The 13,256-nt window shown below is 33.7% G+C and overlaps 2 protein-coding genes across 2 annotated transcripts; both read left to right on the top strand.

Moving 5' to 3' along the window:
• Positions 1-376: 376 nt before the first annotated feature.
• On the top strand, positions 377-10,265 carry LOC115701110 (histidine kinase 2). The gene is made up of 15 exons (XM_030628806.2): positions 377-861; positions 1,008-1,527; positions 2,471-2,740; positions 3,426-3,971; positions 4,189-4,464; positions 5,056-5,225; positions 5,451-5,663; positions 5,759-5,945; positions 6,239-6,290; positions 6,376-6,605; positions 6,707-6,805; positions 7,704-8,368; positions 8,557-9,066; positions 9,213-9,648; positions 9,785-10,265. Exons 2-14 carry the CDS (start codon positions 1,132-1,134, stop codon positions 9,460-9,462), a joined length of 3,864 nt encoding a protein of 1,287 aa, XP_030484666.2. The 5' UTR covers positions 377-861; positions 1,008-1,131; the 3' UTR covers positions 9,463-9,648; positions 9,785-10,265.
• Positions 10,266-10,606: 341 nt separating this feature from the next.
• Positions 10,607-13,029, top strand: LOC115701112 (glucan endo-1,3-beta-glucosidase 4). The gene is made up of 3 exons (XM_030628807.2): positions 10,607-10,763; positions 10,861-11,112; positions 12,825-13,029. The coding sequence occupies exons 1-3, from the start codon at positions 10,697-10,699 to the stop codon at positions 12,857-12,859; spliced, it is 354 nt and encodes a 117-aa protein (XP_030484667.2). The 5' UTR covers positions 10,607-10,696; the 3' UTR covers positions 12,860-13,029.
• The last annotated feature ends 227 nt before the right edge of the window (positions 13,030-13,256 follow it).

Below are 13,256 nucleotides of genomic sequence, written 5' to 3'. Positions count from 1 at the left end.
TCTCTCTCTACCTATAAATATATATGTGCGGAGAAAAAAAGAAATAATAATGAAAAAACAGTGTAAGGTGCGGTCTCTTTCAAGTATTACAAAAAGCAAAGGGGGAGGGCCAGTGTTACAAATCATATTGCATATTTATGATTTTTTTTTTTAAGGAAAATATATTATATGTGTTTATTAAATAGAAGAAAATTAAAAAGTTATAAATACTTAATTTTGGTTTATTTGTTGAGTAAAATAGAACTTTGGGCTTTGTTTATTTTTGGTTAAACCTTCCCCCACTTAGATGATGAGATAATGATGTGCCCAACCTCATATCCACTGCTGGAGCTGGACACCAAACTGAGAGGAGAAAGAGAGAAAGAGAGAGAGCTGTTGTTTTAGATGTTGTTGGCTTTTTTTTTTTTTAATAATTAAAAAAAATAAGAAAAAAAGAAAAGACAGTTCTTTTAAATATATATTATTTTAATTTAATTATTTTTTGTTTTTACCTTATCATTGATTCCAGTTGGAATTCTAGAGAAACCAACTGGGTCTAGAGTAGGAGAGTACCTCTCTGCAAAGAACAAAACTGGGGTCGTACATCAAAACAACCAATTTTTTTTTTTTTTCCTGATATTGGTTGCCCATGAATGAAAAAAATGTTACTCCTTTGAGACCACTTTTTAATTGTACAGTTCTTTGTGGGAGAGAAGAAGCAGTCAGATATAGGAAAGGGTCAGTTTTCCTCATATCTCATTAATGATTCGCTCAGAGGATACTGAGATAAAACAAGGGTTGGGTTCAGCTTTTTCTTGTTCTGGCTTCCATTGATATTTAGTGTTTGGCCTTGGTTAAAGGCTAACATGAAAGTGAAGTTTGGTGAGTTCAAACTAGCTTCAAAGAAGGGAACTTTAGTCAAGTGTAGAAAGATAAAAGATATCCCATTTACTTTTTCTCTTAGACTTCTTCTTCTTCTTCTTCTTCTTCTTCTTCTTCTTCAATGATTAAGTTGGTCTTGTTTGCAGATAAGCATTGATTTTGTTTGAGTTCGATGAACTGGGTTTGCTCAGATTTTTTGCCATGTTCTATTCAATCCCAGTTCATTGTTGATTTTTCTCAGTTGGGTTTACTCTTGGGGGTCAAATTTTGATGAGTTGCTCTGCTGAAAAAGGAACGTTCTTTAAGCTTTCGAGAATATTTGTAAAGATAAATAGGTGGGTTTTGGTTAGTATGTCTCTTAATTGCAAGCTTTCTGGCCTGAATGGTAGATTACCAGCTAATTTAAGGGTGAAGAAGGCAAAGGAGACTTTGTTGGGGCCAAATTGTTTGAGAAAATGGACCAGAAAGCTTTTGTTTTTCTGGCTTTTTGGGTTCGTAGCGATTGGGAGCATTTGGTTTTTGTTGAGTTTGGATTACAAGACTTTGGAGGAGAAAGTGAAGATTCTGACCACGTGCCAGGATAACACATCAATCTCGCACAAGTGTTTCAATGTTAGCAAGAACCAGCTTCACAATTTAGCTTCCTTATTCTCCAAATCAGATCAGGTGCTTTCTCTATTCATCATTCTTAAACTTGCATACTTAGAACCTCCTTGTCTTTGCTTTGAGTCATTTCTTATTCTCTGCTGTCGAGTATTTGACTGGTGATATCTGTAATATCACTCTAATTCTGTCTCTGTGTGTTGTTGCTGTTCTCTCCCTCTCTCTCTCTCTCTCTGTATACATGCACACACATACATATATGTATATGTATATATCTTAACTATATTCTTCTTCTGATTAACCCATCTTGAATAGAGTTGTGAAAAGTAATGCAAGTGAAAGCAATGAAATCTCAAAATTCTTTCTTTCCTATCAAATAAATAAGCTTTCCAACAGTTACATTTTTCTTTTCTTTCCTTTTTTTTTTGGTGTCGAAACTACCCTTGTGTTGATACGGTAATTTGTTTGAATTTTGTTGGGATAAGATTTGAAAGCTGTTCTGCCAAATTTTCCAATATGTCCATCTTACTGTTATGAATTAATTTGTATTAGGAATAGGATTCTTTAGCACTACATGCAATGCCAAATTTCCAGTTTATTGAACCTAATTTCTCATAAATTAGATTTAGGACTTAAGAGAGCTCCTACGAGCTTTGGTCACTCTTCATGACAAACTATCTGGTGTGTAAAGTTTTATTATAACTCTTACTGTTTATTACTGCAAACAAAGAAACTTAATTGTTTCACATATAAAATCTGCTCATAAATAGATAATGTTAGATCTTATAAGAATATCTCAGATTCTAATCAGACCAAAAATGAACATTGCTATATATCTTGTGATATTTCTGTTATCATTGTCAAATGATTGATGGCAAATCTTTTTGAGAATTAATAACTGTTTCATAGGACACTTACTAGCAAATTAAGCATCCAGATGAAAAAAGTTGTAAATGTTATCAATTTCCTTTACCTCTTACTATTCTAACTTCTATGTTCCTTGCAGATAGCATCACTGGAGTGTACCAAAGAACCATTAAATAAAAGCATGTCAAGTGATGGCATTGTCTGTTCTATGAGGGTACTTTGCTCAGACGAATTGGAATCACTAAAGCCTCACAAATGGGATGTGGAATATATAGGATCGCCAAATCAATGCTTAGATCTTCAAGAGGAAAGCAACCCTTGGAAGCTGTACTCTGCGCCTCTAAAGGACACATCTTTATCACATGCTTTGCAGCTTATAGTTTCAGCTATGCGTCAGATTTCTGGAAAGGTACACTGCTCGTACTAGAATGTAATGCCGAATTCGTGCTTTTGAGTTTTGAAATATTATGCATGTTTCCATCTGTGCTAGTTGATTATGTTAACAATGCCTGACTCCCCCCTCTAAATATATGAAAGATGAGAAACATGTACATACTGATTTCTGTGTGTCAGAGTGTGTGGTATACTGTACTATTGTTTTGCTGGTGGTTTCTAATCATCTGAGGGCATATCTAAAACTGTAATTAGCTTCAATTCTAATGTTGATTTGAACATTATTCCGAGGTCTGTAGAGGTCAAATAGCCTATGGGAGATGATTATTCTTGAAAAGGTTTACAAGTATACTCACTTAAGTATGATAACAATATTGAAGATAATGCAATGAACATGTGCATATAACTTTTTGTTATTTGGACTCTAAATGCTCAGTCATTGCAGCTTTAAGGTTTTTTTTTTTATGTGGACATACTTTCCCTTAATCGGAAGTTGGATAAATATTTTCACTCCACACAGCAGCTATTACATCTAAAATATCTATTTCATATGAAATCATCCATTTGTAACTTGCATGCTTGTGTTTCTATAAATTGTTTCTGTGTTCATTATCCTCTGTTGAAAGATCTAAATTCTTTGTGTTCAGAGATTCTGTACTTGATATTGATCTGAAACTAATTTTGTTCATTTTGACCTCTAGAATGTGTTACAATCAGCAGCGTTGACTACCTGTGCAAGGAAACAGTGCCAGCTTTTTTGTGATTTGTTAATCGGATATTGGTGGTTCGTTGCTGGACTTATATTGAGTTACAAACTAGCTTCAAAATTACGGAGGGAAAAGACATTACCGGTTGCTGAGCATCCAGCTAGTTGGCAGCAGAAGATTGTTCATGACCAGCCATTGTCTCAACAGCAGAAATTGGTTAATGAAAGACCGCTGGCTCAACAAGAGAAGCAGCCACACAAACAGCAACAGCAAGGCCATAGTCCTCCTAGGGGTGCTGGAAAATGGAGGAAAAAGCTTCTAGTCGTTTTTTTCTTGCTTGGATTTGCCTTATCATTTTTCCTATATTGGCACTTCAGTAGAAAACATTATTTTGGGAGTAAAGAAACACTATCTAATATGTGTGATGAACGAGCCCGGATGTTACAGGATCAATTTAATGTCAGTATGAATCATGTTCATGCTTTAGCTATACTCGTATCTACCTTTCACCATGGAAAACATCCTTCTGCCATTGATCAGGTAACTTTTATGTCTAATTATGCTGATGTTTTACATTATCATCATTCATAACTACACATTGGACTTTATTGTCTGCAATTTCTTTTTTCTTTGAACAAAATTATTTGAAAATTAAGACAACACACAGCAATGCAATTCTATATTTAGAAGTAAAGCTGTAACATTACTGTGCCAGAGTAAATACTAAGTAATTATGATCCCCTGCATTGTTTGGCAGAAAACATTTGGAGAATATACAGAGAGAACATCTTTCGAGAGACCGCTTACTAGTGGTGTCGCATATGCTTTGAAAGTTCTTCACTCAGAGAGAGAACAATTTGAGAAGGAACATGGATGGACCATAAAGAAAATGGAAACAGAGGAACAAACTTTAGTACATGATTGTATTCCAGAAAATTTTGATCCTGCACCTGTTGAAGATGAATATGCACCTGTTATATTTTCTCAAGAAACTGTCTCCCACATTGTATCTATTGACATGATGTCAGGAAAGGTATGCTCTTCTTTGCTGTTCAAATGTACCCAATGAAAAAATATTGATTATTTTGTTGCCTTGCTTTTCATGGACATTTTTGGAAATAATAACTGGTCAAATTGATAGTTTTCTTTGCTACTAGAATACTTATTAATGATACTTTGGAATGTGTGCTTTTAGATACAGTATGTGTTTGATGATTTATTGAGTTGCTCCTGTAACTTGATCTAGAAGAGTTGATGTAGCACATATTACTGACTAATATTGGTAAAATGAAACTCTTAATTCTGCAATAATAGAATTTGTGAGATAGGAGGATCAATTGTTTGAGATGATGATATTGAACAAGAATACTACTAAATGGTGTTAAGCAAAATTTGATTTTTTTTATGGCGCCAGTGTTTGTCCTATTGCTTCTGTTAATTTGGGAATTTGACTAGGCTTTCAACTGAAGGATAGGTAGTCTTTTCAATGTTTGATAATTCTCTTTTAAGGAGAATATTACTCGTCACTATTTAGATTTGTAATCATCCTCTTGTCTGCATTATATATGCTAATGATCATCCATCATCTTGATTTTGCTAAATTGCAAATGTTATCATTTTATAGGAAGATCGTGAGAACATCTTGCGGGCCAGGGCAACAGGGAAGGGAGTCCTTACTTCTCCTTTTAAGCTTTTAAAGTCAAATAACCTTGGTGTAGTACTTACTTTCGCAGTCTATGACACTGAACTGCCACCTGATGCTACGGCAGAGCAACGTATTGAGGCTACTGTTGGGTACTATTTTGTGTCAAAGTTCAGATTTTGTAAATTTTTGTACATGTCTATAGGCTAGTGTTTAAAATTTCTAAGATATATTTTGTACTGTATGTCAGAAGCTAAAATAGATTAGAGTCACTAGATAGATACCATATTTATGGAATCAATTAACTTTCAAGATGCCTATAGACATGTACCATTTCACCAAGGTACACTCGTCTAATTGCTGACATTTTCTATTAGGTACCTTGGTGCATCATATGATGTCCCGTCATTGGTTGAAAAGCTCCTACACCAACTTGCCAGCAAGGAGACAATTGTTGTAAATGTTTATGATACAACTAATGCATCTGCGCCTATCAATATGTATGGTACTGATGTTACTGATACTGGTCTATTGCACACTAGCAGTCTAGACTTTGGAGATCCAGTTCGCAAGCATGAAATGCATTGCAGGTTAGATCTTTTACTCCTTTTATATATTTATCTTGTGAAAAAAAGGACACAATCACTTATTTTTCCACTGTTAAAATGTTTCCATTTTGCTGTAGGTTCAAGGAAAGACCTCCTTTACCAATGATGGCAATTCTTTCATCGGGTGGAGTGGTTACTATTACTTTACTAGTTGGCTATATTTTTTATGGAGCCATACGCCAAATAGCAAAAGTGGAGGCAGATTATCGCATGATGGTAGAACTTAAAGCTCGTGCTGAAGCTGCAGATGTGGCAAAATCTCAGGTGCTTTTCAAATATATATATATATATATATATTTAAGATTGGTTGAATCTTTATCTTTAGACCAAGACTGTAAACATTCATTTCTTTTATATATTTTTTTAATTATTAATTATTCAGTTGGATAGTTGATTTTTCATTACTCATTTTTAGTTTATGATTCCTATTACTGAAAAGTTTTTTATACAGATCATTGATTTCAAACTTGCATCTTCAAATAAATAGCTTTGTTGTATTTTCCATTATTTGAAGTATAGTCAAATTTTCTGTTATTAATTTCTTTATGTTTTTGTAGTTCTTAGCAACTGTCTCTCATGAGATAAGGACACCAATGAATGGTGTTTTAGGTAAGCTTAAAGTTCATCTCTATAAAATTGCTTGTGAAAATGTCTCAAGATCAAGTAAAATGATATAACTTCCTCTCCCATCCAGGTATGCTGCAAATGTTGATGGACACTGACCTTGATGCAACCCAACAAGACTATGCTCAAACTGCTCATGCTAGTGGGAAAGACCTGATTTCACTTATAAATGAGGTTCTTGACCAGGCTAAAATAGAATCGGGCAGGCTTGAACTTGAGGATGTTCCTTTTGATTTGCGCTCTGTACTTGATAATGTTCTGTCACTCTTCTCAGGAAAATCTAATGAAAAAGGGATTGAGGTAAAAAGGAAATTTCAGTTTCCCAGTTCAATTTCTGTTTATATGATGGGTGTCTTTATTGTACCTTAATACGTACACATTTGTTGTTTTGGTGGGAGAAGTTGGCTGTTTATGTCTCAAATCGAGTGCCTGAAGTTGTCATTGGTGATCCTGGACGCTTTCGGCAGATAATCACTAATCTAGTTGGAAATTCAATTAAGGTCAGTGATAACTCCTCTCTATGCCTACAAGCACACACACACACACACACATGTATAAATATATATTTATGTAACCATGTATATAATTTGAGGCTTAATTACTCGTGTATCCATTAATGCATCTATTCTATTTTGCGGCTTTTGTTTTTCATTGCTGTTCTTACAATTTGAGCACTAAAGAATGGAGCAATGATGGTCAATAGCTAAAATTATTTTGGGTTGACTTAATATAAAATCAGTCAGAGAGTTAGTTATCATCTCCTCCAAAGGGTGGCAACATGTTTCTAAATGTCACTGCTGCATTGTCTGTGTTGATATTTTTCATTTATTTTCACGAGCTTTGCACGAATCTCGACTGTTTGAACATTTTCTCAGTATCCTCGTTCCCATAGTTTTGGAATGGACTTGTTTCTTTACTTAATAATATTCAATATACAGGTGACTACATTTCTATGTCTAAAGTCACTATAAAAATGACTACATTTCTATGTCATAAGTGACTATTTGAACGTAGCATTGTTCAACTTTCTCATGATGGAATATAGTTATTGTTCACATGAAGATTACTAGTGATATTGCATCAAGTTAAGAATAAAAATATTCTATACAGATATATGATTTGTGATCCTAAAAAATAATTTCACAACAATTTGCCTATGATGTTTGAAGTTTATTTGTTATCAATATGTGGTCGTTAATATAATCACTGCAATCTTTATTTGAATGGGATTTAAAGGGTATGGATTTTTGTAGCTCCTTGAGTGTTTACCTGCTAAACTTATTTTGGAGACTTTAACTGGATGGTTGTTTTAAAATTGTATATTTGGCTATCATTTTTTTTTTTATTATTTTACAACAGTTTCAATAATTTTGTGCAAATAATTCAAATGGCTTGCAGTTCATCCCTGACAACGGACACATATTTGTCACGGTGCATCTAGCAGATGAAGTTAAATGCCCAGCTGACTCTATGGACACAGTGCTTAAACAGGGTTTAGATTCAGTTGAAGATAAGCCAAGCAATACCTACAATACATTGAGTGGTTCTCGAGTGGTTCATAGATGGAAAAGTTGGGAGCATTTTAAAAATTTAAGCAGCTCAACAGGAGATGAATCTGATAGGATTAAGCTACTGGTGACAGTCGAAGACACCGGTGTTGGAATTCCTCAGAATGCACAACGTAACATTTTTACACCTTTTGTACAGGCTGATAGTTCCACGTCAAGAACATATGGTGGAACAGGAATAGGATTGAGTATCAGTAAATGTTTGGTTGAACTCATGGATGGAGAAATAGGATTTGTCAGTGAACAGGACACTGGCAGTACCTTTTCATTTACTGGATCTTTAAGGAAAGGAAATACCAGTTCTTTAGACACAAAGTGGCAACAAAATGATCCAGTTGTTTCTGAATTCCGAGGACTAAAAGCATTAGTAATAGAAAAGAGAGCTATCCGAGCTGAAGTTACGAGATACCATCTAGCTAGGTTGGGGATATCTGCTGATATAGCTCTAAGCATGGAATCGGCATCCTCTTATCTTTCAAATATTTCTAACGCCAGGTAGATTGCTCTTTCTATGATACTCAAAAGTAAGAAATACATATTCAAATGTATGATGTGTTAGGGATTTACTTTAGCTTTTGTAGCATCAACTAGATTGTACTGCAGGACAACTAACTAATATATATTGTGCTTATATTGCCTGAGTTATTTGAGTGAAGATTCTAATGTATTGTTTTTCTTTTTAGCTTTTCTTCCCCACATTTGGCCATGATCCTTGTTGATAAAGATGTTTGGGATAGTGAAGCTGGTCTAACATTCCATAAGTTGCTGCGGCAGCTAAGGCAAACCTGTGCTACAGAATCCCTTACAAACCCTCCAAAGATATTTCTATTGACTACCTCAATTAGCACTAGCGAACGCAATGCGCTCAAATCTGCCGGTGGGGTGGATAATGTTCTGACAAAGCCACTTAGATTAAGTGTTTTAATTGCCTGCTTGCAAGATGCCCTTGCAAATGGTAAGAAGAGGCTCATGAACCAAAAGAAAAAATTACCTCTTGGAACATTATTGAGAGGAAGGAAAATTTTGGTGGTGGATGACAACATGGTGAATAGAAGAGTAGCGGAAGGTGCTCTAAAGAAATATGGAGCTATTGTTACCTGTGTGGATTGTGGGAAAGCTGCTTTAGAAAAGCTTGAACCACCTCACAGCTTCGATGCTTGCTTCATGGATCTCCAAATGCCTGAAATGGATGGGTAATCAATCTGCTCGTTCTTTTGATATATAGTCTTTGTACATGAAGGATCTCAAGTAATCATGAAAAATAAGAGATCAGGGCCCAGAGTTTACGAAAGGCCTCGAATCATTTATTAATATTCTAATGGCTAATTTAATTACACAGGTTTACAGCAACTCGGAAAATTCGCCTCAAGGAAAGCAATGTAAACGAGAAAATAGCATCTGGAGAAGCATCAAGCGAGATGTTTGGAAATGTGACTCATTGGCACACTCCTATCTTGGCTATGACTGCTGATGTATTTCAAGCTTCAAATGAAGAATGTATGAAGTGTGGAATGGATGGTTATGTGTCGAAGCCGTTTGAAGAAGATCAGCTTTACTCAGCAGTGGCACGCTTCTTTGAGTCGGGTTGATAGAGAGTAAAGAGTGAAAATAACACTAATTTGTTTGTCCATTCCATTGTGGTTCTGCCAAGCAGTTGATCTACGCGTCACTATGCTTGGCTCGAGCAGTTGGAGCTTTATGTCTCTGCAACTAAGTAGGCTAACTGCAATTTGCTGGAGGACCTAATCCTGTCACACCTTGTTTTAACAACTACGGTAACTAGTACTCATTGTCACTGTATTTGGCTTAGTTGATATCTCATTTTTTCATAATCTCCCTCTCTTTGTTGTCACAGCCTGGAATCTCTTAAACTCATTTGGACCGGGATGTTTTTTTTTGTTCATTTTCCAGGAAATTAGGTTTGTTATGACCAATCAGATTCAAGTGTGCTCAGAGGTACGGCTGAGGTCCATCGAAGACTTGGCTTCTAAGGTTTCCATCCCTTCTACATTGTCACGGTGGCTGTTGAAGGGAGTTAGAGAAATGGCTTCTTCTGTACATAAGTCACAATTCTTTTAGTTACTTAACTGTAAATGGTGTCCTGGTGGTACACTTTTTCTTTTCTTCTCCCTCCATAGAAACTGGCTGTAAAGTAAAAATGTTGTAATGCCAGAAGTATCCATTTTTTGAACTCTGCTCAAAATAAATAATCTCTCATCTTTCTCAGGCTTAGTACTGGGATGCCAAGTGGAATTCTTGGAGGGTGTAAGATTGCAGTTTCCAGTTTGTTGTGGCTGTTTTGACATTATGTCATCCACTCAATGCAATGAGCCACTGTGTTAAGATTTTTGTGTTCTGTATTATATGCGTAATTTGGTTTTAATATTGTAAATACTCGTATACTTTCTGAGTTGATATCAAATAACTAACACGGTTTCATAATAATAATAAAATTGAAAATAAAAGAGGTTGACGTAAAAGAGTAAAATAAATGACTTTAATTGATTTCCTTGCATGAATTAATGTAGTTAGCATAATATTCTTACAAATGTTGGTACCATACCATAACCTTATGTTTGTTGGCCTAAGTGGAAGTGGAACCCATTTAACATCAACTGTCAGAATATGCATGTGCCATACACGTAGGACCACATACCATAAATGGCATTTTCCTTCATTTAATGTTCTTTTTTTAAAAAAAAATGAGAAATTATATATATAGCTGTATATATTTTCAAATACCAAGTTGGATTGGATATTATATATAGGTCATCCATTTGCTGAGTTTTTGTTTGTTTCTCTCTGTCTCTCTTTCAGTCAAAGATGTCAAATTATCTGCTAAGGATATCGGTTGCTCTGCTCTTTATGTCAATAGTTGCACAGATATCAGGTAAAGAATGATAATGTGATATAGTCGTATACATTATTGTGCATTAGAAATGAGTTGTTATAATATAATGTGTGGTGTGGTGTTTTGATTCGTACAGAAGGGGAATTTGAGCAATGGTGCATAGCAGATGAGCAAAGCTCAGATGATGAGTTGCAGGGAGCCATAGATTGGGCATGTGGGAAAGGAGGAGCTGACTGCACTGAGATTCAGATTAACAAAACTTGTTATTTACCAAACACTCTCAAAGACCATGCTTCTTATGCCTTCAACAGTTACTTCCAGAGATTCAAAAATAAAGGAGCCACTTGTTACTTCAGAGGAGCAGCCCTTATCACTGAGCTAGATCCCAGTAAGATTATAACTATATTATATTAACTTAATTATATAAAAATTCAAACAGGACTAACATGGACCATGGTTGGTTTGGTTGGCTGGTAGTATTGGCTTCCTAATATTTTATTCCATGTGTATGGGGTTTTTAGGCTTTGATGTTGCCGTGAATGTAGGCAATTAAAGATAATCATAATAAAAAAAATAATAATAATAATAAGTGAGGAATAAAATAAGAATTTGGAAGAGGAATCTACTACTTAGATATATCTGATGCTTTGTTAGAACTTTAGCATCATATTTTTTTTTTTTTTTTGATAAACAACTTTAGCATCCTAGTTAGTAGGCTATCTAGTCATAAAGGGTGTAGTATATAAATAGATATTGATGAAGAAAATCACTATCAAATCACTTTCTTGAACTATCAAATTTTAGGTTGTGAGATCTTAGATTTTAACAAAAGCGGGGATAAGACTCATACAAGAGATTAGAATCTCTTTATCCTTATCTCTATTTTCTAACTATGAAGATTGCTTATGATTTTTCTCTATAAAAAATGAGGTGTGGGATTAAACAAGCCTTTATGAAAGTGTTCATCAAGCAACGAAGAACACTTTCTTGGAGAGAAACCTAGGAACTCTAAGTATAGAGAGAAGTTGAACGAGTGATCAAATCATTCAAACTCTCATGGATCTTTCAACCGCTCATTTAAACAATCATATTTGAGCATTTGAATTTAAGTTTGAAGTCAAAACTTATCGTTCACGTTACATTGAATTAACATCTTTTACCCCGCGCGAATACTAAGTCAAACTTCTTATGTTTATTGTGTAAAAAGGGAAATTCCACATACTCTAAATGTGAATTTTATGTGATTATTTTGACATTCTATTTGTACCAATCTCTACATAAATTTCATCATTGTTATTATTTGTCTTGAAGACTGAAGAGCAATTTAGTTAAGCCCTTTAGGATCATAGCTGTATTGTGTGTAGTGTATATAGTTCATTCATAATTGAAGTGACAATTTTTCGTTACAAATTGTAAGAAATGTTTAACATACGTTAAAATATACTTTATTTTTAACCCTACTTAGATTTAACTTCTGTGATTAATTACTTGAATGATTCCTGTGGAAGATAGGATTAGGACAGCGTTGCTTGCATAGCTTTTGTGATTCTAACCATGCTAATTCTATTCTATATTTTTTTTTTCCTTTTTCGTTTCTCACTTCCCTTCTAAATAAATTATCTGAAATATTTTTTTTTTTTTAAAAAAAAAAAAAATCCACCATTATCCGCATTATTTAGAAGAACAAAAAAATACTAAAATAATTAAGAATAAAAATATTTAATGTAAAATTATTTTAAACTCAAATAAATATAAATAGGTTAAAGCTACTAAAATCTATCAAATATATATAAAAAAATAATAAATAAAATTATGTAATTTCTAAAATTAAGATCAATTTACTAAGTAATACAATAATAATGTACATAATACTTCACTACAAAAACAGTTATACCTACAATCTTGTAAGTGAGGAATATGATAATAGAAAGTCATATTTTATGTAATTACTGATATTTTAAATTGGTAAATAACTTTTTAGTATTTGTGTTTTATCTAAATATAATCTAGTATCTTTTGTTATAATTAAAATAGTACATATTTAAAATTTAGAATAAAATGTGGCCATATATATTAATTAATATTTATTATTATTTTCAGGTTACAAAGCATGTCACTATGAATTCCTTCCCTGAGAAAAGAAAGAGTGTCCCAAAAGGCAAAGGGCAAGACAATCGAAATGATGAAAGAAGGATGAAGATCCATTAAATTTTCTTCTTCCATTTGTCTCCTTATCATTACTCATCGGAGCAATTGTAATGTGCACAGTAACTGTTTTAAATTATTATTTTTGGGCATTAGTTTTTGGGCTTTTCATAGTTTATTATTATTATTATTATTATTATTATTATTATTATTAAAAAAATTAAAAAGGATAAGATGATCTCTAATATATGGTGTATAATTTGTATTAAATTTGGTCTAAAGTATGAACCAATGCTATATTTGCTATTGTTCCCAATGTACAATAATATTTTAAGACCATCTCTAATAGATAGTGTAAATTTTATATTATATTTGGCTCAAAAAATA

The sequence above is a fragment of the Cannabis sativa genome, chromosome 8, assembly GCF_029168945.1.
Source record: "Cannabis sativa cultivar Pink pepper isolate KNU-18-1 chromosome 8, ASM2916894v1, whole genome shotgun sequence".
Classification (NCBI taxonomy): Eukaryota; Viridiplantae; Streptophyta; class Magnoliopsida; order Rosales; family Cannabaceae; genus Cannabis; species Cannabis sativa.
This window is presented reverse-complemented; position numbering and strand designations above follow the sequence as displayed.

What these genes read in the sequence shown, in the direction of transcription:
- LOC115701110 (XM_030628806.2), top strand. Translation starts at nt 1,132, where the DNA reads ATGAGTTGCTCTGCTGAAAAAGGAACGTTCTTTAAGCTTTCGAGAATA. An exon ending in TGCGTCAGATTTCTGGAAAG is followed by an intron (nt 2,741 to 3,425) that starts GTACACTGCTCG and finishes TTTGACCTCTAG; the next exon opens with AATGTGTTACAATCAGCAGC. An exon ending in CGTATTGAGGCTACTGTTGG is followed by an intron (nt 5,226 to 5,450) that starts GTACTATTTTGT and finishes ATTTTCTATTAG; the next exon opens with GTACCTTGGTGCATCATATG.
- LOC115701112 (XM_030628807.2), top strand. Translation starts at nt 10,697, where the DNA reads ATGTCAAATTATCTGCTAAGGATATCGGTTGCTCTGCTCTTTATGTCA. An exon ending in AATAGTTGCACAGATATCAG is followed by an intron (nt 10,764 to 10,860) that starts GTAAAGAATGAT and finishes TGATTCGTACAG; the next exon opens with AAGGGGAATTTGAGCAATGG. An exon ending in TATCACTGAGCTAGATCCCA is followed by an intron (nt 11,113 to 12,824) that starts GTAAGATTATAA and finishes TATTATTTTCAG; the next exon opens with GTTACAAAGCATGTCACTAT.